The sequence below is a fragment of the Daphnia carinata genome, chromosome 3, assembly GCF_022539665.2.
Source record: "Daphnia carinata strain CSIRO-1 chromosome 3, CSIRO_AGI_Dcar_HiC_V3, whole genome shotgun sequence".
Lineage (NCBI taxonomy): Eukaryota > Metazoa > Arthropoda > Branchiopoda > Diplostraca > Daphniidae > Daphnia > Daphnia carinata.
The window spans coordinates 9,062,849-9,083,809 of NC_081333.1; the positions used below are offsets into that span (position 1 = coordinate 9,062,849).

General features: G+C 40.3%; 7 protein-coding genes across 8 annotated transcripts; 5 read left to right on the top strand and 2 right to left on the bottom strand.

Annotated features, from left to right (window-relative positions):
* Positions 1–755: 755 nt before the first annotated feature.
* LOC130685504 (TATA-binding protein-associated factor 172-like) lies at positions 756–7,574 on the top strand. The gene is made up of 13 exons (XM_057508804.2): positions 756–1,108; positions 1,200–2,028; positions 2,109–2,807; positions 2,873–3,640; positions 3,703–3,885; positions 3,983–4,527; positions 4,606–5,152; positions 5,264–5,878; positions 5,945–6,238; positions 6,308–6,662; positions 6,730–6,976; positions 7,045–7,126; positions 7,192–7,574. The coding sequence occupies exons 1-13, from the start codon at positions 1,098–1,100 to the stop codon at positions 7,393–7,395; spliced, it is 5,379 nt and encodes a 1,792-aa protein (XP_057364787.1). The 5' UTR covers positions 756–1,097; the 3' UTR covers positions 7,396–7,574.
* A 211-nt stretch (positions 7,575–7,785) lies between these two features.
* LOC130685534 (uncharacterized) lies at positions 7,786–10,622 on the top strand. 2 transcript variants are annotated; one of them, XM_057508845.2, is made up of 5 exons: positions 7,786–7,899; positions 7,965–8,268; positions 8,338–9,014; positions 9,082–9,591; positions 9,653–10,622. In XM_057508845.2, exons 3-5 carry the CDS (start codon positions 8,569–8,571, stop codon positions 10,056–10,058), a joined length of 1,362 nt encoding a protein of 453 aa, XP_057364828.1. In that variant the 5' UTR covers positions 7,786–7,899; positions 7,965–8,268; positions 8,338–8,568; the 3' UTR covers positions 10,059–10,622. The 2 variants fall into 2 exon arrangements, with proteins under 2 accessions (XP_057364828.1, XP_057364829.1); XM_057508846.2 differs by having other exon boundaries at positions 8,474–9,014.
* A 32-nt stretch (positions 10,623–10,654) lies between these two features.
* LOC130685575 (DNA-directed RNA polymerases I, II, and III subunit RPABC1) lies at positions 10,655–11,763 on the bottom strand. The gene is made up of 5 exons (XM_057508899.2): positions 11,572–11,763; positions 11,424–11,512; positions 11,166–11,367; positions 10,888–11,106; positions 10,655–10,828 (listed from the first exon to the last, which is right to left on the bottom strand). The coding sequence occupies exons 1-5, from the start codon at positions 11,626–11,628 to the stop codon at positions 10,763–10,765; spliced, it is 633 nt and encodes a 210-aa protein (XP_057364882.1). The 5' UTR covers positions 11,629–11,763; the 3' UTR covers positions 10,655–10,762.
* Positions 11,764–11,867: 104 nt separating this feature from the next.
* On the top strand, positions 11,868–13,175 carry LOC130685565 (golgin subfamily A member 7-like). The gene is made up of 5 exons (XM_057508883.2): positions 11,868–12,016; positions 12,079–12,219; positions 12,389–12,541; positions 12,605–12,706; positions 12,964–13,175. The coding sequence occupies exons 1-5, from the start codon at positions 12,002–12,004 to the stop codon at positions 13,018–13,020; spliced, it is 468 nt and encodes a 155-aa protein (XP_057364866.1). The 5' UTR covers positions 11,868–12,001; the 3' UTR covers positions 13,021–13,175.
* Positions 13,176–13,591: 416 nt separating this feature from the next.
* LOC130685540 (26S proteasome non-ATPase regulatory subunit 4-like) lies at positions 13,592–15,557 on the top strand. Its single transcript, XM_057508853.2, has 8 exons — positions 13,592–13,666; positions 13,859–13,999; positions 14,065–14,176; positions 14,240–14,395; positions 14,456–14,543; positions 14,607–14,734; positions 14,793–15,081; positions 15,143–15,557. Exons 1-8 carry the CDS (start codon positions 13,641–13,643, stop codon positions 15,370–15,372), a joined length of 1,170 nt encoding a protein of 389 aa, XP_057364836.1. The 5' UTR covers positions 13,592–13,640; the 3' UTR covers positions 15,373–15,557.
* On the bottom strand, positions 15,556–16,636 carry LOC130685553 (vesicle transport protein SEC20-like). Its single transcript, XM_057508867.2, has 5 exons — positions 16,431–16,636; positions 16,170–16,363; positions 16,022–16,114; positions 15,837–15,958; positions 15,556–15,762 (listed from the first exon to the last, which is right to left on the bottom strand). The coding sequence occupies exons 1-5, from the start codon at positions 16,512–16,514 to the stop codon at positions 15,575–15,577; spliced, it is 681 nt and encodes a 226-aa protein (XP_057364850.1). The 5' UTR covers positions 16,515–16,636; the 3' UTR covers positions 15,556–15,574.
* A 251-nt stretch (positions 16,637–16,887) lies between these two features.
* On the top strand, positions 16,888–20,887 carry LOC130685523 (GTP-binding protein 2-like). Its single transcript, XM_057508831.2, has 6 exons — positions 16,888–17,488; positions 17,876–18,085; positions 18,658–18,824; positions 18,881–18,939; positions 19,019–20,052; positions 20,112–20,887. Exons 1-6 carry the CDS (start codon positions 17,420–17,422, stop codon positions 20,388–20,390), a joined length of 1,818 nt encoding a protein of 605 aa, XP_057364814.1. The 5' UTR covers positions 16,888–17,419; the 3' UTR covers positions 20,391–20,887.
* Positions 20,888–20,961: the final 74 nt, after the last annotated feature.

The following is a 20,961-nucleotide window of genomic DNA, read 5'->3' on the forward strand; positions in this document are numbered from 1 at the left end:
GGTTTTCCATTTCAATACAAGATTCAGTTTACGTGGTTTACCATATTTGCTAAGTAACTGAAGAAAAAAGAAAAACACTTACGTCAATTGGTTCTTATTCACGAGGTCAATGTTTCACTTCATAAACAACTCAATGGTTTCAGGCTGATACTTCATGAATCTCAGCTGGAGTAACGTATACACACGACGAGTATATTTGATACATAAGCCACATTTCTTTGAGTGTTCGAGAAGCGTCGGACGTGATCGGATGGATGACGAGAAACTTACCAGGCTGCCGAAAGCTGCGCCACGAAAATATAAACGGTAGATTTTTTTAAGGTTATGTGAAAATATGCACGTGTCTTCACTTCAATCGTTTTCGATTGATTGTTTCAACTAGCTTAGCTGCCTGGCTAGCGTTTGTCATTGTGGTAGAGCGCTCACGTATCGTTTCGTGGTAACCAGCCAAAAACAGCTTTATAATTATAAATTTTTCAGATACGTCATATTTGGCTAAAAACGCGTAAGAAGATTTTAATTTCGAGCCGAAAACCTCTTAGACGTTTGCCTAAAATCCAGTTATAGTCTCATAGGCTATTAACGAATTTTCAGTAACTTTTAAGTTAGAGCGATCAAGCCGATCATAGATGTCGTTGTCTAAGGGTAGGAATGTGAAAATGAAGTCAGAGAACGGCAGGCGTGTAACAGGCCTTCAAAGTATTTGCAATTGCAGCAGCCATCCTTCCCTGAAAAAGCCGGAACCTTCCCGTACCCGCTTAGTATAAATTGAAACTTTGAGATGAAAGCACACGAAAAACGTCAGGGACGCCATGTTATTAGATCTAAAAAGATCAGTATTTTTTGTGTTTATTGTTTTGGATTAACTTCACATTTCGATCCAGGCTAAATGGCAGTTTTTTCTTCCTCCCGCTCGTATCAATAATATAATAGCCATAAAATTTGATAACAACCGATTCTCGCTTAATATACGGTCGAAGTGGATATAAGGTTCGAACGTTGACCATCTGCTCTTTATGTCACATTATTTGCCTCCCGGAACCATGACATGCGGTTACCGTGTACCAATCAGAAAAAGCTGGTGAAAAAACTGTGAAATGGAAACTAGGTACATTTTTTTGCATATGCAAATGTGTTATTCATTTTTTTTTTCATTCAGAACATTCATGTTTTGTTAATTTTTGGGATGGGGTTCGTAGGTTGGACAGACTATTCCTCCTCCTGGATACTGGATCATCTGCCGTCACCAGAAAAGCTGCTGCCCAACAACTGGGTGAAGTTCAACGTCTACATCCTCATGAGCTGCCACTCTTGCTGAAAAAAATTTTTGTGCATCTGAAAAGTCCTTCTTGGGATACTCGAATTGCTGCCTCTCAAGCCATCAATGCTGTGATTTCTCATGTTCCTCAGTGGGACCCTCTTCCTATCCCTATCAAAACTGAGAGTGATGTCAGTTTACCAAGTGGAAAACTTGGCCAGCTTAAATTCAGTACATTTAGCATCAGCACTGTCTTGGCAAACCGCCACTTTTTAACAGCATCAGAGGGCAAAGAATTTGATGATGATGATTTTTTGTTGGCCGATCCAAAAGAGAGGTTAGCTCGTCAGCGTAAAGCACTGAATGATAACCTTGGTCTTGAGCTAGCAGCCAAGTTAGGTATTGATACTGGAGAAATTGTCACTGCAGAGGATTTAACTGGGCAGCAGGAACATGCTGTAAACGCCCCAGACATCTCATCTGAGACGCCACTTGACGATGAAGCTGAAAAACTGAAGAAACAACTTAGTTCCAGGGAAGCGAATAGAGCAAAACGAAAGGCCCGTCAAGGGGGAAAACAAAAATCTCTTGATGGGAGCCCTTCTGACGGGGCATCTAGTAGTAAGAAAATTAAAAAAGAAAAAGAAATAGAAATCGTCATTGATAGCATACCAGATCCTGCTGGAACTTGGCCTGATTCTGCTCAAACGTGGCCGTTCGAAAGCTTTTGCGACCTTCTTGTCACTAAGCTTTTAAGTCCCTGTTGGGAGGTTAGTTAAACTTTAATTTTCGAGTTGAAATTGTACGCATAAGTGACCTACCTACCATTTTTTTTTATTGTTTTTGTCAGGTTAGGCATGGAGGAGGCACGGCATTACGAGAAATAATTCAATTACATGGCCGTGGATCGGGACGGACTACCCATCAGACCATGCCTGAAATGAAAGCAGCTCACGGCAGTTGGCTAGAAGATGTATCTTTGCGCCTACTTTGTGTCCTTGCATTAGATCGTTTCGGCGATTTCATTTCAGACCAAGTTATTGCACCTGTTCGGGAAACAACTGCCCAAGCTCTGGGCTCGCTAGCCAAGTTAATGGATACTGAGCAGGTCAAGTTAGTCGTCGCAGTTCTACTTCAGTTATTGGAGCAAACAGAATGGGAAACACGTCACGGTGGCCTGTTGGGCCTAAAGTACTTGATGGCGGCTCGACAGGATCTATCTCAACAACTATTACCCTTGGTCTACCCTAGCCTCTTTAAAGGGCTACAGGATGATGTAGACGATGTCAGCGCTGTAGCTGCTGCGGCTTTGGTACCTTTAGCCGACCCTCTAGTCAATCTTTTGCACCTGAATGAAATCGGCACTTTGCTCAAGACGCTGTGGGACTCTCTTCTCGAACTAGACGAGCTGACAGCCTCAACTAGCTGTATCCTCACTCTGCTGTCATCTTTGATGGCCCGTTCGGAAACGGTGCCATGTTTACAACATCTTCCGTTAGTTGATTTGGTTCCACGACTATGGCCATTTCTTTCTCATTCCTCTACCAAGGTAGAAGCTTTTCCTTCTCATAAGCGCAACTTTTTTTACTTCCTTTTTTCATTATTTTGTCGTAGGTTCGCCATTCGACGCTAAAGACGTTGGAAACTTTGTTGATTCTTGGCCATACTACCGAGTGGATGGAAGGGCTAGCATCTGACCTCCTCCGCCATGTATTCCAGCGGGCAATGCTAGAACATCAGCAAGAAATACTCGAGCATATAGAAAAGCTGTGGGGTCTGCTTATAAGACGACTACCCCTTCAAATTTTACTTCCCTCTGCTTGTCCTTGCGTGGCTACATGGCTTTGCATGATGATGCAGCCTTCACGTCTACCATTCGATCCATCTATTTTGATATTTCCACCTGTTCGCAAAGAACCGAGTGAAAGTCGACGTCGAAGTACTAGCGGACCTCTTGGAGATGCCTCTCCCGTCGAAACAAAATATTTTATAGCAGGAACAGACCATGTCTATGAAAATGCCCTTCAGCGAGAAAAGGCGGTCACCAGAGCCCGTTGTCTGGCCGCATCTCTGTTGGGTTTACTCTCAGAATTTCTTGTTCAAGTGATGCCTGGATTGACCTACTCGGCCGACATGGAGTCACCAGTGGAATGTTACGCCAAATTACTGCTAGTCCATTTAAACAGCCGTTCAGCGATCCAGCGTACTGCGGTTGCAATGGTAATGGCCGAGTGGGGTGAGAGATGTGCAGCAGTCACACCACCGACTGTTTTAGTCGACCGGCTTCATCTTACTTTGACCGAAAGCATATATTATGATGAAATTGGTGTCGCATATGCTCGTTTGTTGCACGACGCCAGAGATTTCATCGCCACACTTAGGGTAAGAACTCATGTTCAGCATCGTGTTTCATTCTACTCATTCATACGTGTTATATTTCACAGCACTACAGGTTGGATGTCGAGTCCGCTTTCCCGTCTGCCAACGCCAGTTTCTTAACACCAGAGCAAATCCAATCACTAACGGGTCCGATAACAGTTCAGCTCTTAACTAACTCTAAGCTAAAGAGTAAAATCACTGAAATGCTGGAAGATAGGAGAAAATCTTTATCGAGTGCCTGTTTACAGGTTGGTATATTCCTTGTTTCGATACTCCCAATGTTTTAGTGTAGTACAATTTATTATTTAGTAATTTTTTTTTATTTGTGAATTTTTTTATTTTTAGGTGTCGACCGATCAAAACAAGTTAAACAACACTACTCTGTCAGCACTAGCACGAGCAGTCGTGGGTTTTCGTATTTTACCCGTACACACAGTGAATCCAGTGGTCAAGCCCTTAATGGATTCAATCAAAATGGAAGATAATGAACAACTGCAAGAATCTGCCGCTCGATCCTTAGCGCGTCTTCTGGAGCTTTGTCAATTTAGAAATCCCTGCCCCAACAACAAAATTTTGAAGAATTCGTGCAATTTTCTTTGTGCTGATCCAGAAATCACGCCGAAGGTAAACACAGAAGAAATGGATGGCATTTTGATGCTGATACAGCAACAGCGATTAGCCGAAAAAAGTACTGGAGGTAAAAAATCTCAGATTGATGGAGATATCGCCGGCACACGTGCGATAGAAATTCAGCGAAGAGGAGCTGTGCATGTGCTAAAATCAGTGGCATCCTATTTTGGAGCTGAAATGCCACAAAAAGTGCCCTATCTTTGGGACTCAATAATGAGCATACAGGCCGTTGAAGAAAACGGTCAAAACGATGCGGCTGGGTGAGTGCTGAGTTTTTTTTTTTTACTTCTTATTGTTACGACTTACTTCTAACTTTCATCGTTTTTTTTTAAACATAGAATCTCTAAAGCAGAAGATTTAATCCAGTGCTTACAGATCCTGGAGGTTATAGTGTCTTCCGTTCATGCTTCCTTACATGTGCAAGTTCTCGATTTGCTACCGACGTTGTGCGATCTTTTGGAGCACAATTTAAGAGCTGTTCGTCATATGGCGAGCAGGGGACTGGCTGCGCTCGGAGCTGTTGATGGCGACCATGTCCTCACAATTGTGGTGGAAAAAGTCATACCAATGTTGGGTGCCATTGACCGGGAACAAATGCGGCAGGGAGCAATCGAAGCCGTAGCCTGTTTGGTTGAACAAATGGGAATGAATATCATACCGTTTATTGTCCTCTTGGTCATTCCTGTCCTCGGTCGTATGAGCGATACAAACCAGTCTGTCCGATTGGTGGCCACTCAGTCATTTGCGACATTAATTAGGCTCATGCCTCTTGAAGGAGGAGTACCGGATCCACCCGCCCTTAGTCCAGAGTTAGCAGAAAAGAAGGTTCAGCAGCGTCGATTTCTGGAGCAACTCTTTGATCCTAAAAAACTGGAAAACTACAAGGTTTTTTATGTTTCTTATTTTCTTCATTTCTTTTCTCATTTAGTGTTTCCATTTTGGAATGCTTTCCTATCTGATGTAACATAGTATTAATTCTTCTATATCTTACAATAGATCCCTGTTACCATAAATGCGGAGTTGCGCTGTTATCAACAGGACGGTGTTAATTGGTTAGCATTCCTAAACAAATATGGATTGCATGGCATTCTGTGTGATGACATGGGACTCGGCAAGACCCTTCAAACCATCTGTATCATTGCTTCTGACCATCATCAGCGAAAAGTTGACTTTGAACTTACTCGGAATCCATCTTCGGTGGCTTTGCCATCTATCGTCATATGTCCTCCTACTCTAACGGGTCATTGGATGGATGAAGTGGAGAAATTCGTGTCAGCTGATATGTTGAATCCTTTGCACTACACTGGACCTCCATCCGAGAGAATGCGTATTCGCAATAGAGCATCTCACCATAATCTCATCATTGCCTCGTACGACATCGTTAGGAACGACCTAGATTTTTTCAGTTCTATACGCTGGAACTTTTGCGTTTTGGATGAAGGTCATGTCATAAAGAACGGCAAAACAAAGCTATCCAAAGCAATAAAACAATTGATTGCGAATCATCGTTTGATTCTATCTGGAACGCCAATTCAGAATAATGTCCTTGAACTATGGTCCCTTTTCGACTTCTTAATACCTGGTTTCTTGGGAAGCGAAAAGCAGTTCCAGGTTTGTTTTACCTTGTATACATTTTCCTTCGCGTAAGGGATTAAAATTTATTTGATTGTTTATTAGGCTCGTTACAGTAAACCAATCTTGGCTAGTCGGGATGCGAAAGCCTCCTCAAAAGAACAGGAGAACGGAGTTCTAGCCATGGAGTCGCTCCATCGCCAGACTCTACCTTTCCTTCTGCGGCGAATGAAGGAAGACGTCCTGAAGGATCTCCCACCTAAAATTACTCAAGACTACTATTGTGATTTGAGTCCACTTCAAGTTAAGCTTTATGAAGATTTCTCAAAGAAGCACGCAGAAATGAATCAATCAAGCCAGACATCAGGTGCTACACCTGCTCATGCGCACATTTTCCAGGTATGATATTTTCTTTACTCAGCTTCACGTGTGCCATCATACGTTTAAATTTTAACGTGTTGGTTTCAGGCATTACAATACCTTCGCAAAGTCTGCAACCACCCGAAGCTTGTACTGACACCAAAGCATCCTCAGTTTGAAGTCTTTAACCAGCAACTTAAGGATCAAAAGAGCAACCTTTCTGACTTGCAGCACGCTAGCAAGCTACTAGCTTTGAAACAATTGCTACTTGATTGCGGCATAGGATTGGATACCGCAAATGGACCCGTTGATTCTTCGGATGCTGGCGGCAGCGTAGTTTCTATCCACAGAGCTTTAATTTTCTGTCAACTTCGGTCTATGATTGATATAATTGAAAACGACTTACTCAAAACACACATGAAATCCGTGTCTTACCTTCGCCTAGATGGAAGCATTGTCGCAGGTAATAATATATTTTCAGGTCCACTCCTTTCAACTTTATACATCGAAAAACGTTTTTTCTGATCAAGGTGCGCGACAAGGTGTTGTCAAACGTTTCAACGAAGATCCATCCATTGACGTGCTTCTACTAACAACGCAAGTTGGTGGTCTGGGTCTTAATTTGACCGGGGCCGATACGGTAATTTTTGTCGAACATGATTGGAACCCAATGAAAGATCTTCAAGCCATGGACCGTGCCCACAGGATCGGGCAAAAGAAGGTGGTTAATGTATATCGTCTGATCACCAGAGGAACATTAGAAGAAAAAATCATGGGGTTAGAAAATTTTTGTTTTGATTTCAACTTCATGGTAATTCATAATTTTTTCCCAATGATTTCCATAGGTTGCAAAAATTTAAGCTGCAAACCGCCAATACCATCATCAGCACAGAAAATGCAAGTCTTCAATCAATGGGGACTGAACAGGTAACTGGGAAACCATTCCCAATATTTGACCTCAAATTATTATACAACAATTTTCTCTTCTTTAGTTACTTGATATTTTTACGCTGGACGGTGGCAAAGCTTCCAAAAACAACAAAAGACCGTCTAGCAGTGAACCGGAAAATGCTTCTGGCCTTCCTGCTGGTTTCCGAGTAGCTTTGGAATCCTTACCGGAATTATGGAGCGAAGAAAACTATGAGAACGAGTATAATCTTGATTCTTTTATTTCGACATTGAATCAAATTAAATAAGTTTTTGTTTTTGATCGTAACAACTAAATTACGTGTTTCCCCTCGGGTCCTTTCCCCTCTCTTTACTCAGCCGTATTGGTAAAATCAAAACCTTCCGTATTTTGTCTGAGTTTGGAATTTCACAAACCAGTTTACCGATCTGTATTCCTGGAATAGCAATAAAGTGATTTTCCGGAAGATGCATAAGTTACTTGTTTTTAGCCGAAACTACCAATCAGCTAAGAATAGGCCAAAGCATCCTACATCAATTTGCAAGTTTGTATTTGATTATATACATTTATTTATTTATTTTGTTTTCATTTATTTATTTTTGCCTTTTGTTGGTTTTTTATTCTAGGAAAAAGTTGCGGTTGTCGTGCCAACAGCTTAGTAAGCTCATGGATTTTTTTTTCGGTTGTACATTTAAGAGGTCATTGGCCAGGTAAGTGAATTACTATCCTGCGCTCCTTAGCCACACATAGACAAGTGTTACTGGTCACCGCATAGAGGTAGTTATGCAATAAGGTATCGAGACGTTCATCGAAATACTTTAACTGATTTGGTTGCAACTGTTTTCTTATTTCGTGTAGGTTGAACCACAGGCTATTGTTACCATCTCACGCGTGGATACCCTATATGCGCACTTTAGGAGTGCTTCGAATAGCCGATTGCATAGTCAATTTTATTATTGCTATGTACACAATACGTGTAGTGTAGGAGATTCCAACGAAACTCTTTCATCGGACTGCTGCTCACATATGGCTTCGCATTGTGAAGAAACGATTTCTGCATACCTTTTCCAGTACAACAGTAAACGATAAAAGGACAAAAATATTGGATAGAACGATCGCAGCCATCAGGGTCTTATTACAACAAAGCCATCTCCAAGCAACCGTAAGTGGTTTCTTAATGATATACGTTCGCGTTTTATGTTGATATATGTTTTCTTCTCTTGCTGATAAGAGATAACTTATAACGGTCTCTGCGGCAAGGTGCACGGAATGAAAATTATTGCTATTGAGTTGTTATGGCAACCCCATTTGGTGATCGGTCCGCAAACTGGCGCGCAGTTTAACGCACCTTCTTTCTCGATAAATAGGGGCTGGCAGTCACTTTAAGGTCAGTCGATTTCCTGTAGGCTTATACCGCGTTTTGCATCAGGACTTCGCCATTTTAGCAATAACTCCAACAGCAATGATTCACCCGAAACCAAGCATTCCGGTATATCAAGATGTTATGTTCTTGTTTCGATTTATTTCGTTTACAGGGGCTTCGACTTTCGTTCCTTATGGGGAAGGAATCCGAAACCCTCGAATATCTACAGTGTTGCTCAGGATACTTCAACAGGTTACTTGTCTGGCTATTTTCTTGCTGCTCTTAGGCATGTCCGTTTTTGAAATCATTCAATTCGTTACTGTAATCGTGAAAATGAAAAATATCGGCGAAGTCATTCCAAATATAATATGGATAACCTCCTTTCCCCTTGCTATGGGCGCCCAAGTTTTTTACACCTTCCAGAGGCCCAAGCTTTTAAGATTCTTTGAGAACTGGCAAGATATTCATACATTGTATCCGGAAAGCCAAGATAACTGCACTGAAAGACAGACTCGCTCAAGGATGTACCTCATCTACTTGTTAACGTTCGTAAACCCCTTCATCCAAATTGCATATTTCTATTGGTATTTAGATTGTTATATGTTTTAACAGAGTCTGCACATCGATTGCAACGGTGATGGTACTCATCTTGGATTTTCCTATTCTGCCGTTTCTACCGTCAACATACGAGCCCTTAGCAGCCATCCCCTTGCACACGAACAGCTTGTATCTCACCTGCTCTCTGTTTGGTGTTACTCTTTTCTACGCCTGGAACCTTTCTGCTGCGTCAGATCTTGTTCCGTCAATGATTTACTTCCATCTTGCTCTGGCTTTGGAGAAGACAAGCAAATTTCTCAAAGAACCACCAAATTCCATTGAAGCTCAGACGTTAGAACACAATTGCAAGAATCTAGAAGTAACCGAAACCAACTTTAATACTCGTACTGTCGGCAAGATATCTCATGAAGGAAATCAGCAAATTTGGCAGAAATCGTGGCTCTATTACGAAGCTATACGCAAACTGATTAATGAAAGCAACTCCCGATTTGGGTCGATGCTCCTTCTCAATCATGGAGCCATGTTCTTCGTAGCAAGTTCCAACGTTTTTAGCATCCTGCGATGGTACATTAGTATGCTTATTAGAAAATTGTTGAGATAAAATAATGCCAGTGTTATTCGACAGGTATCGAGGAATGTCATGGCTTTTGCTTCTCGTCAATGGAATGAACGCTGCTGCAACAATTCTTCGCTTTATCACCACGATTCTCCTATGCAGTCGATTGTATACTGCTGGCGAACATCTTCAGTCCAACATTTGCCGTTTTCTAGCCCAAACATGGTTCCGTTTAAAACCAGACGAGAGGCAGTTTTTCACGGCTTTTTTGGTGCGTGTACAGGATGATGGAATTGTAGCCTCTCCCCTTGGATTGTACCCCATCCGGCCGTCAATGCTTTTAGCTTTGCTGTCTTTAATGGTAACTTATCTCATCGTCTTACTACAGTCTTCTGAAATCTCCACGTTCTCGGAATATGGAAATTTCACGGGGCTAATTACGGGTACCCGTTTTTATACTCCGCTTCTCGGTTAAACGTAAAAGGAACTGAAAGATTTCCTTGATTCTGTGGTTTTTAGATAACTATTTTGCTTGAAGTCGTTGTGAGCAACGCATTATTGAATTTGTCTGGGAAAATTATTGGGTTATTGTCTATATCGATTAACTCGTCATAAAAACTGAAACTTCAGATCGTTACGCTTAACCCAAGGCTATTTCGTTTGTAAAAAGTTTGTACTCATAAGATAATACTTGAATCAGATTGAAGCCTTATGACAGGTTTCACCCGGTATTTTGAGACAAATGGAGCCACAAATGATATTATATCCTTGTTTTAGCATTTTCTGAGGCCACGCATAGCAGTCTAGTCTTAAATGGGTACATTAGAAATTGTTGTTTACGTAGGCTAAAATATATATTCTTTTTATTCGCTCTAAAACTTATATCCCAAAGAGTTCTAGTCTTCTTTTGAATGAATGAGTAGAAATTACCATGGTCGTATAAATGATGTGATCAATCAACTAAAGCTGTATGCCACAAAGCAATAATCGATAGCACTTATAGGAATAAATAGGGGCGCTGTCAAAATTGCACGAAATCAACCGGTTTAATAGCACATACACACGCCACAGAGTTCTTCCAAACATTATATTTTTTATCTAATGTGAAACGCACATTAAATGAAGTGGTTTTTGCTTGAACGTCAATTACGAAACTTATTAGTACTTAACACGTGGGTATCAGCAGACGAGACGGTACGAAATGTAGCGTCCAGCAGTTTCACTTGGACGGACAATTTTCACTACCTGTTGTAATATTTTTAAGGATTATTCATCGCAAAATATTACTTTCTCTCATTTCTTACCTGTCCTCTTTTTAGACCAAAATACCGTGCTACAGGATCACCCATCTGAATACGCATCAGCTGGTTTTCTTTCAACTTGTAACGGCCTAGAAGTTCTTGTTTTTCTTCTGGTGTGAGAACAATGTGTTCTGGAACTAATTCATGTTCAGTAATGTTGATGAGAAGTTCAGATTCAGTGAAGTATTCCAATATATATTTAGGAGCCATATCCACAAGGGACTAGATGAAATTAAACATTTAGAGCAATGTACACATTTACGCTTTACATTGGAACATACTTGTTTGGCAGAGGGTGTCATGCCTTGTTGAACAACAATGATGGCTCGTGTAATGTTTTCCTCTTGCATTCTTTGACAGTATGTTTTGATTGTTTTGATTCCAATTTTAGGTTCATCAGGAAAGAAAACAAACATCTGGTCTGTGGGATCATCATTGTGGGCAACCAAAACAATAAGATCACTGCGAGCTGGCCTCCGTTCACTGCACAAAACTTCAGTAAGTAATTGGAATAGCAGTTTTATTTAAGAAGCTCTTGCCTTGGTTTGTCACCAAACTGGATTTTAAATTGCTCCAATGTTTGATCCAACTCATCTTGAGTGACCAGGTAACCCCGGTCGTGACAAAGCTGAATAACAAGATGAATGTTTCAGGAATAACATATCTTGGCTAACATTTTAAACTTACCTGCATAATGGTCTTCCGAACTCTCCACATCCGATAAGTTTCCGACTCATCATCCATGTTAAGGACCTTATAACTTTTTTTAGTAATTAAGTATTAAACAAATTCTAGCACGTGCTACAGTAATGTTTCTTTTTCGAAATCCAGATGCCCATCAACCAAGCAATCCTACAAAACCGTGTAGTATCGGCTGCTCTACCGCCACCCACCAGGCAACAACTTCTACACATACATCCATTCCCCAGGCGGTAAAATTGTCTCGAGGACGATTCTTTACGGTTTACTATTCTTAGCACGCGATTCAGAGTGGAAAGGCCACCTAGTGACTATCAGAATATACCTGATAAGGTTTTTCCAAAGTTTGACAGATTACAGGAGTGAATGGCTTTTACCTTTCCTTTCTAGAGACATTAATTATAAAATAACCATAGTAATGGCGTCCAAAAAGGTATATTTCTTTTGGAACAGTGGTGTTTACAAAACCATTCATCTTATTTTGTGCATGGATAGAAACAAAGTACTCCGACTGACGACTTCTCAGCGAGAGGAGCTCCAGCACCACCAACACAAAAAGTTTTCATTCAAAGGGACTATAGTGAAGGGACTCAAGTTAAATTTCAACCAAAATTTCCTTCGGAACTCGAAGGAAAGGTAACAAGTTTGTCATTTTCATTCAAAATAGCATTTGAAGTTTAACAGGAGTTTGTGTAAATGGTCCCTAGTTTGGGCCATGGCATTCAATCTTATGTTCAAAAATCTTTGTAGCTTGTGAACAGATGTACTAAACACATGTGTTGTCATATTGTACATATTGTATTAGATTGAACGAGAGAAATTTGAATACACTCTTAATACTCTAAATGAAGTATATGCTGAAGCAGAAAAAATGAGCTGTAGTTCATGCTGTGAGGGTTGTTTTGCTTGCTTGACTGCATACTTGCTATATTGTTGTAGTGACACACACTTTGAGAAGGTAAGTTATAATTTCATTTATAGGCTCTCGTGGACTTTAACCAATCTTAACTTTTTTAAACAGTGTTTGAAGAAGGTGGCCAAATTTATCATTGAACAAAATGAAAGAGTCTATGTACCTAGAGGACTACTAATTATTGACCCTGTTGAACGGGGACTCAGAGTTGTATCCTTTTAAAAATAATTATTTTAATTGTAGTGATATAAGTTATATTAGTTCTTAATGGTATGCTGTAAAATATTTTAAAATACCTAGTTCATAGAATAAATGTTTTTTTTTTTAATTTAGGTTAAGTAATGTTCACAAACATAGAAGTAAATTATGGTAATTTAATAAATTATAGATATTTGTTCTATACTATAGAATTCTTGTTTAAGTTTGTCGCCTTCATAAATGAATCCTTAACTGATTGATTCCTACAGATCGAGATTTGCATTTTCAGCGACAATCCTGCTTCTACGCCCGCCAGAAACAACTAAAGCCATGAAACCTCTGTATCTATATATTTGTAATTATGAACTTGAGTTCTTCCCCTTCATCTCCCATCCTAAGTTGATGTGAACATGTGCTCATCATCATTAACTATCTAGATATTGTAAAACGAATAAACTGTGAAATATTATTTGAACGTTGACTCTTTGAAAAATCAGTTTTATCGTCATTAATTCGCTAAAAGTCGTTGTTTTTATATTTCATTCATAAAATGTGGACGCAATCCAGAGAAACAGTCCAGTTCTTGTAGCTGAATCAAACAACGTTGAACAACGAATGGAGCTTAAATTAAGTAATATCGGCACTAATGAATCATTCGATGATCGCTTTGTCATCAGTCGTTCATCTTTCATTCAAGCCCTTAAAGTTTTGAAGCATACAAAGCCGATTAACGAAATTCCCTAAGTCCATAACTGAAAGATTTTTTTTATCAGATAAAATTTTACGTTTTCTAACGTATTTCTCAAATGCAGAGCAGAATAAAAAAAAGTCAAAAATCAATTTCAAAATTGTGGCAGAAATGAACTTGTTTGTTACTTGGCAACCACGCACATGAATTGTCAATTTTCATCGACTGAAAAAAACTTTACTCGTCGAGACGGCGAAAATGGTGCTCGAAAGTACTATGATCTGGTAAACAATTTTTAGATATCGGTTTATTCGTTTTAGTGCGAAAAATGACTTCAGTACTTGGGGCATATAATTTCGGTCTAAGGGAGTGGTTTTATTGTTCTTAAATATATTTTCTACCTGTGTATCTGACAGACTTTTGCATTGATGGTAAGCAGTTTTCCTGTTATTTAATGCGATATTTTTAAACCTTAGTGTGGATAACAGTGAGTTTATGAGAAATGGAGACTTTATACCAAGCCGCCTTCAAGCCCAACAAGATGCTGTTAACATGGTCTGCCATTCAAAAACGAGATCCAACCCAGAAAATAATGTTGGACTTCTAACATTGGCCAAGTAGAGTAACAACAACTTAAAAGCAATTCCATTGAGAAATCAGTACATCTTTTAAAATTTCTTAGCACCAAAGTATTGGCCACATTGACTACAGATGCTGGACGCATTTTATCAAAACTTCATCAGGTCCAGCCAGAAGGTTCAATCAATCTGCTAACAGGAGTCAGAATTGCTCATGTAATTTCTGATTTTTAAAACTTTGTGAGTAAAAGTGAATTAAAACATCTTTTTCAATTCCAGCTTGCTCTTAAACATCGTCAAGGAAAAAACCATCGAACTAGAATTATAGTCTTCATTGGCTCTCCTCTTAATTTTGATGAAAAGGAATTGAACAAACTAGCCCGGAAACTGAAGAAAGAGAAAGTCAATGTAGACATTATTTGCTTTGGAGAAGAGGTAAAGAAATATCATACTGTATGTTATTGGTGCCAATAATCGGTTTTTCTCTTTGGCTAGAATGGAGGAACCGAAGTCCTGGCTAGTTTTATCAATACTCTCAATGGCAAAGATGGCACTGGTAGTCATTTGGTTACCATTCCACCTGGTAATTTGTGTTGAAAGTGTCTTAATGTAAATGGTAACAACTTTCTTTGGGCCTCATTTTCAGGGCCTCATCTCGCTGATGCACTAATTTCTTCGCCGGTCATTCAAGGGGAAGACGGTACAGGAGCGGTTGGCTTGGGGGCGGGGGGCTTCGAGTTTGTCGATCCTAATGAAGATCCTGAATTGGCTCTTGTAAGTTTCAGTATTCTTCTTTTACGTGGATATAATACCAGCGTTTTCTCTTCTTTAGGCTCTACGGGTTTCAATGGAAGAGCAACGTCAGCGTCAAGAAGAGGAAGCACGCCGATCAGGCAATCCGTCAGGTCCGGAGCCTGCTGCACCCACAACAATGACCGGCGCTCCTGCTTCTAACGAAGATGCAATGCTTGAGCGTGCGTTGGCGATGTCCATGGATCAACCAAGCGTCACTTCAGCTGCTGCCAGCAACGCACCTGCAGCACCAGTTTATCCTGACTTCGCCACAATGACTGAAGAGGAACAAATTGCTTATGCAATGCAAATGTCAATGGCAGAAGCTCGTGAGTTTTGCTTTTTAAATGTCAAAGGGTTGTTCGTATTCTAGTTTCATTTAATGAGCAGAGGGACCAGTTAAAACAGAAGCCGAAGCTATGGAAGTTGAATCGACACCAGCAGCAGCAGCAGCGAGCGATGACTACGATGAAGTGATGAAAGATCCGGAATTCCTCCAAAGCGTTTTAGAAACGCTTCCAGGAGTCGACCCTTCGAGCGATGCTGTACAATCTGCCGTTGATGCTTTGCGAAATCAAGATAAGGATAAGAAGCAAGGGAAAAAGCCTGACTCCAAGTAACGAGATTGATTTGTAACGCCTCGCTTGATTCGGATCTAGAATTCACTAATGTGCATCTGCCCATCACACCTGTGTGTAACAGAACGTGGTAGATGCTTTCTCCCATTGGCACACTATCGCCTAATTGATAATTCTAGGATTTCATCGTATTTTTCTGAATTGAATAAAGAAACTCATAAAAAATCGGTTAAACTATTTTTCTTCAGAACATGCGCTTTTGAATGACATATACACAGGCGGCAAAAAATGCGGCCAAAGCAAGAATAATTAAGATTAAATCTGTGGTTTCTCTCCTCCCGAATCGAGAAACCAGTTTTTTGGTCGTAGTTAAAGTGCTGCCCATCACTTTAAATTCATCTTGGGTGTCACATACTGTGTTAGAAGATTGAGCTAGTAACAAATTTTCATTCTTAGTTAAACACATGTAAAAAAACAAAGAATAGGTACAAAACACTTGTTAATACCTAGTACTTCTAGGGTGCCCCTGTTCTGTTCCAGTACACTTGCCATGGATTGACTAATATTTCGTAGATTTGCTGTCACATTAGTTGACATCTTGATAAGTTCCTCTTTGGATTTTGTTTGTCTAAAACTCAAATCTAAATGTTGGAATGCAATAAAAAGTAATAATAAATACAATTATCATTACCTGGATCTTATTTCCATTTCCTCTGGATTGCTGTAAAAGAGTTCTGCTTTGTTTTTCATGCTGACAGTGAGTTGGCATTGTACATTAGCTTTGCTAGGAAAATATAAGAACTCTCAGGTGTCTTTATGAATATCTGGTGTAAAATTACCGAAATGCACTTTGAAGGCTTGTCAACTGATTTCTAAAGAGACTGACATCTTCAGCAAGTTCCCCATCTTCATCCTCATCTTTAGCAAGCTTTTCAAACTCATCAATGCAGTGTTTAAGCCGCTTGAACTCTGATCGATACTCTGAATTCAATACCACAACATCAGATTCTGTAATGTCAGGATTTTGTATTTTCTGACATAGTAGGAAAAAATATTGAATGGATGTGTCATTGAACATAAGAAATCTTCGCTTTACGTACATGCAAAATGTTTTGGATAGAGAGATTTCCTCGTAGAATGTCGCTTTTTAGAGAATCTACTTCAACACTATCGGAATTCTTCATCTTAGCCGGAATGAAATTTATAAACTAAATGACAGCACTATTCCCAGGCTAACGGAATCATTAAAAAAAAATAAAGAGTTTGATCACCACGTTACCTTCAGCGGCAGTGAAGTGGTGTTGTCATTTGTTGTCGTCAACTGCCGAGTTGCCATTTACGAAGACTTCGTTGAGTCATCAAACGATAATGTTCTGTCCACCTAAACAAGTGTTTTATTCAATCCTTGTTTTTAATATCAAAATTTGAATTTCCTAAACCATTTTGGAATGAGTGAAACCGGCCAAGATGAATCGATCTAGGATGCTTCTTTTTCGAGGCGCAGAGTACCTCGCCTGTAAACCGCTTTTAGTATGGGTGGCGAAGAGTGTATCCCTAAAATGCTGACGAAAGTGGAACTAGAGAGGGTGAAACCAAACACAAAAAGTCCCGGTTTGCTGGTTTTCGTTTGTTCTACTGGCAGAGTTCCGTCTAAAATCGTGGAATTGGCCTATAAAACAGGACAGTTTGAGCTTGGAAGTGTATTGTGATGTGTGGCTTTGTTAATAAGTGGTGGTCTACTCATTCTGATGAAATGGTACCTCGGACAGCAGCTTACGTTACAGTATAGCCAATTTCGCGCCTAGTTGTGTTGTGTTCGTGTCGACCTCTTGTCGACCCATCTTTGATGCCAAGTGTAAACCAGCCTACAAATTCCGTAGTATAAATAGTTTCCTTAGAGTTCAACGCAAAAAAAAGCAGTACAAGCAGTGTCGCATTTGGCAAGGTTTATTCGACTAGTTTTAATTTTAGTGTCCTAGCTTTGTTATTCTCGAGCAAACCACAACAAATACACATTTTAGCTCTCGTCCCCACAGCTGGTGGTCGATAAGTTTAAGGTCCCTCGTTAGAAATCTAGTCTCCAGTGAAAATGGCCATATACATACAACAGCAACACCGACAAAATAAACGCCACAAAACGAAATCCATTGGGAGCCCTGTAAGTATATTTCATCACATTCAGTGAAAGGGAAACCTTTCCGTCCTTTGTTGTCACATGACGTCAGCAGATATCCGTTAGGTTCTTTTTCATGTTCAAACTTGCCTCTAGATTTCTTTTCCTTTCATCCCCCTTGGCTACTGTAAAGTAAATACAAAATGGGCAAGTTTTTTACAATATCCCTTTGTTTGCTGCTGAATGCGACCAACTGGGTTGGCACGTTTTTGATAATTTATGGTAGTCTAGCGAAAGTGTACCCCGATTTTACTGTTTACTGACCCAGATAATCAGACTATAGGGAGAAGAATTCTCGCACCAATAGACCACACTTTCTTTTTTAAATTATGTATTTACATTTTTTTTTTCTTTTCATTTTTCACTGTATAGGACCCTATGGATGCGTTTCTGGGGCTGTACGACAACGGTTCAGATTCAGACGATGACGATTGGATTTCTCAATTTGAATTGGCCGATCCTCTGGCTAATAATAATAATCAACAGAAAAATCTACCCCCAGAACCGCAGTCTGGCAATATTGAATACAAATTGAAATTAGTCAATCCCTCCGAACAACGGATTCAGCATCTTGTCACTCAGGTATGAACAAAATCGACATGCATCCATCAAAAAGAACGATAAATAACGGGGGCATCATAATTAATACCAAATATGTAAAAAAAAAAAAAAAAAATGGTGTTTGAATGCCGCTTATAATTATTATTATGGTGAATGAATCCAAGTTTTGCATCAGTCTTTAGTCATATCCGACAGTTAGGCAATAAAATAGCTTTTGATTACTTCAGCAGAACTAGTTCAACGAACCTTTCATCTAGGGCGCTTTGAACAGGTTTTGTTTACGCGTGCGGTTATCTTACATTACGTCAGTTGGAAGTGTCTAACCACGTGATAAGAATTAAGAGACATCTAGTGCATTTGATTTCAAATTCTTAAATAAGGAACATTCTTGAATTGCAATCAGCTTGCGGTGTGAAAGTAATTTCTGATTTCGTCGAGACTTGAGTGGCCGGCAGGGAACATGCAAAGAAAAGGTGCCATTGACCGAAATGTTAATATTTTTTACCATTCAACATGTGATTTGCAATGACTATCCGGTTAATTTAATTCCGCTAAATTTACTAAATGAATTTTTATTTTCGGTGGCCACCCAGATGAAATGGCGTTTGCGTGAAGGTCAAGGTGAGGCGATCTACGAAATCGGAGTAGGGGACGATGGATTTCTTCATGGTTTGTCACGCTCGGATATGGATGCTTCACTGGATACTTTAACCAACATGGCCAGACGTTTGGGTGCCTCTGTGACTATTCTAAGAAGAAGGTCTGTTCGTATCAATTCACATGCAAATTCCGAGATCTAATCACCAGTTTTTACAGGTCTTTAGACGCCACCGATAATGAAGTTATGACGGATCTCAGCGTGGCGGAAGTGCTCGGTTTGTTTATTTAAACACAAAAATTCTAACTCAATTCATTTGAATGACTATTATTATTTCCTTTTGTTGACCGTTTCAGTGAGGAAAGTCCCGGACGACCAGCGTAGTATCGATTTGCGGGTAGCAGTTTTGGGGAATGTCGAAGTCGGCAAGTCAACTTTAATCGGCGTGTTGACGCAAGGCCAGCTAGACAATGGACGTGGCTTGGCCCGGCTTAACATGTTTCGACATAAACATGAATTTCAGACGGGTCGAACAAGCTCTGTCAGCCATGACATTTTGGGTTTCGATTCGGGCGGACAGGTAGTTAATTACGAACAAGCTACCACGGCAGAGGAAATTTGTGACAACTGTTCCAAATTACTGACCTTCATCGATCTGGCTGGTCACCACAAATACCTGCGAACTACCATTCGTGGCTTGACCTCCTATTCTCCTCATTACGTCATGCTTATCGTCTCGGGAACGTCAGGAGTTGTGGGCACCACCCGAGAGCACCTTGGCCTAGCTTTGGCACTGGAGGTCCCTTTCTTTATCGTCATCACTAAGCAGGACGTAACCCGGCCTCAAGTTCTCGCCGACACTATACAACATTTGGAAACTCATCTGAAAGGCCCAGGATGCAATAAGGTGCCATTCCGTATAGAAACAGAAGATGATGTCATTACTGCTGGCGCAGCCTCGCTATCCGAGACAACCGTGCCCATCTTTGTGGTGTCGAGCGTAACCGGCCGAGGGCTTAATCTCTTGACCAAATTTTTGCATTTGCTGCCGCCAGGGTGGGGCGCATTGGAACGCGAAAAGATGGAACAGGAGCCAGTGGAATTTCAAATTTACGAGACGTTTTGTCTACCTCAAGTCGGCACGGTCTTGGGCGGCCTTTTAACACAAGGCGTTTTGACGGAAAACATGAACCTGTTGCTTGGACCTCTAGAAGATGGATCGTTTCATCCGGTTCAAGTCCAGTCGATCCAACGTTACAAGTCTTCGTGCCGAGCTGTCCGAGCTGGCCAAAGCGCATCTCTGGCACTCAATATCGAGTTGCCGAACATTCGTAAAGGAATGATTCTAGCTGATCCGCATCTGAAACCGCAAGCCACGCTCTTTTTTCAGGTAGTAGATTATTGTGTCATTCATAGATGTCGACGTCATTGTTGCACTCTCTGTTGTAGGCCACAATTGTTGTGCTGTTTCATTCTACGAGCATACATAAAGGATTCCAGACAACGGTGCACATCGGCAGCATCCAACAGACAGCCGTACTCGAAGGAATAATGGCAGCCAAACATATTGTTACCAATGATACGGCTTCGGTGCTTTTCCGTTTCTTGCAGCATCCGGAATTCATCAGGACGGGGTCAAGGCTACTATTTCGTACAGGTAGCACTCAAGGAATCGGAAAAATCACGCAGGTCTTCCCAATCGAGATTGACAGTTGTGCAGAGAAGTAAAGTACGCTTTTTTTATCGCCCTTTGAGCTCTTTTTCCTGATGTAGATTCAAAATTTTGACCCCGAAATTTTTACAGAATCGTTTGATCGTTTTACGTAATTATTATTTTTTTTCCTTTTATTTTTAAAGAAAGCATGCTGCTTATTACGTGTAATCTTAACAGCGGGAAGCATAACTGAAGTGTTAAGTGCACAAGCTAAGTGTAAACTTAGTAGCACTAGCACAGATGTTTGCCTCAACAACATTATGTAGCGAAAATTGAATGGCTAATGTCGTCCCCCTACGTTTTTTTTTGCGCAAAGTCACGTTTGAAATTATTACAAAATTTATATTACTTATTTTCACCACGAATCCGGCAATCTAATGAACTTCCTCATCGCCAAAATATTTTGTCTTCTATCTATCTTCTCGTCTCCTATCATGAACTGTCACAGCCTTAAATTCTTTGTCTCTTTTACCCCACTGTGTGTCGAAACTTTGTCGGATATATATATATATATATATATACAAACTACGGAAAAAGAGAGACGTGAACGCCTTTTTTTCTGTTTTTCCAACTGTAGGCCGTCAC

Excerpts from the sequence above, each read along its gene's own strand:
- LOC130685504 (XM_057508804.2), top strand. Across the intron at positions 3,641-3,702 it reads ATTTCATCGCCACACTTAGG|CACTACAGGTTGGATGTCGA; the intron begins GTAAGAACTCAT and ends TATATTTCACAG. Across the intron at positions 6,977-7,044 it reads TTAGAAGAAAAAATCATGGG|GTTGCAAAAATTTAAGCTGC; the intron begins GTTAGAAAATTT and ends TGATTTCCATAG.
- LOC130685534 (XM_057508845.2), top strand. The coding sequence starts at position 8,569 with ATGATTCACCCGAAACCAAGCATTCCGGTATATCAAGATGTTATGTTC. Across the intron at positions 9,015-9,081 it reads TACCTCATCTACTTGTTAAC|AGTCTGCACATCGATTGCAA; the intron begins GTTCGTAAACCC and ends ATGTTTTAACAG. Across the intron at positions 9,592-9,652 it reads GTTTTTAGCATCCTGCGATG|GTATCGAGGAATGTCATGGC; the intron begins GTACATTAGTAT and ends GTTATTCGACAG.
- LOC130685575 (XM_057508899.2), bottom strand. The coding sequence starts at position 11,628 with ATGGATGATGAGTCGGAAACTTATCGGATGTGGAGAGTTCGGAAGACC. Across the intron at positions 11,513-11,571 it reads TTCGGAAGACCATTATGCAG|CTTTGTCACGACCGGGGTTA; the intron begins GTAAGTTTAAAA and ends CTTGTTATTCAG. Across the intron at positions 10,829-10,887 it reads TTGGTCTAAAAAGAGGACAG|GTAGTGAAAATTGTCCGTCC; the intron begins GTAAGAAATGAG and ends ATATTACAACAG.
- LOC130685565 (XM_057508883.2), top strand. Across the intron at positions 12,220-12,388 it reads CTTCGGAACTCGAAGGAAAG|ATTGAACGAGAGAAATTTGA; the intron begins GTAACAAGTTTG and ends ATATTGTATTAG. Across the intron at positions 12,707-12,963 it reads TTGAACGGGGACTCAGAGTT|ATCGAGATTTGCATTTTCAG; the intron begins GTATCCTTTTAA and ends TGATTCCTACAG.
- LOC130685540 (XM_057508853.2), top strand. The coding sequence starts at position 13,641 with ATGGTGCTCGAAAGTACTATGATCTG. Across the intron at positions 14,396-14,455 it reads TTATTTGCTTTGGAGAAGAG|AATGGAGGAACCGAAGTCCT; the intron begins GTAAAGAAATAT and ends CTCTTTGGCTAG. Across the intron at positions 14,735-14,792 it reads AAGATCCTGAATTGGCTCTT|GCTCTACGGGTTTCAATGGA; the intron begins GTAAGTTTCAGT and ends TCTCTTCTTTAG.
- LOC130685553 (XM_057508867.2), bottom strand. The coding sequence starts at position 16,514 with ATGAAGAATTCCGATAGTGTTGAAGTAGATTCTCTAAAAAGCGACATT. Across the intron at positions 16,364-16,430 it reads CTATCCAAAACATTTTGCAT|AAAATACAAAATCCTGACAT; the intron begins GTACGTAAAGCG and ends CTACTATGTCAG. Across the intron at positions 15,959-16,021 it reads GAAATGGAAATAAGATCCAG|ACAAACAAAATCCAAAGAGG; the intron begins GTAATGATAATT and ends TTTGAGTTTTAG.
- LOC130685523 (XM_057508831.2), top strand. The coding sequence starts at position 17,420 with ATGGCCATATACATACAACAGCAACACCGACAAAATAAACGCCACAAA. Across the intron at positions 17,489-17,875 it reads CGAAATCCATTGGGAGCCCT|GACCCTATGGATGCGTTTCT; the intron begins GTAAGTATATTT and ends TTCACTGTATAG. Across the intron at positions 18,825-18,880 it reads GTGACTATTCTAAGAAGAAG|GTCTTTAGACGCCACCGATA; the intron begins GTCTGTTCGTAT and ends CAGTTTTTACAG.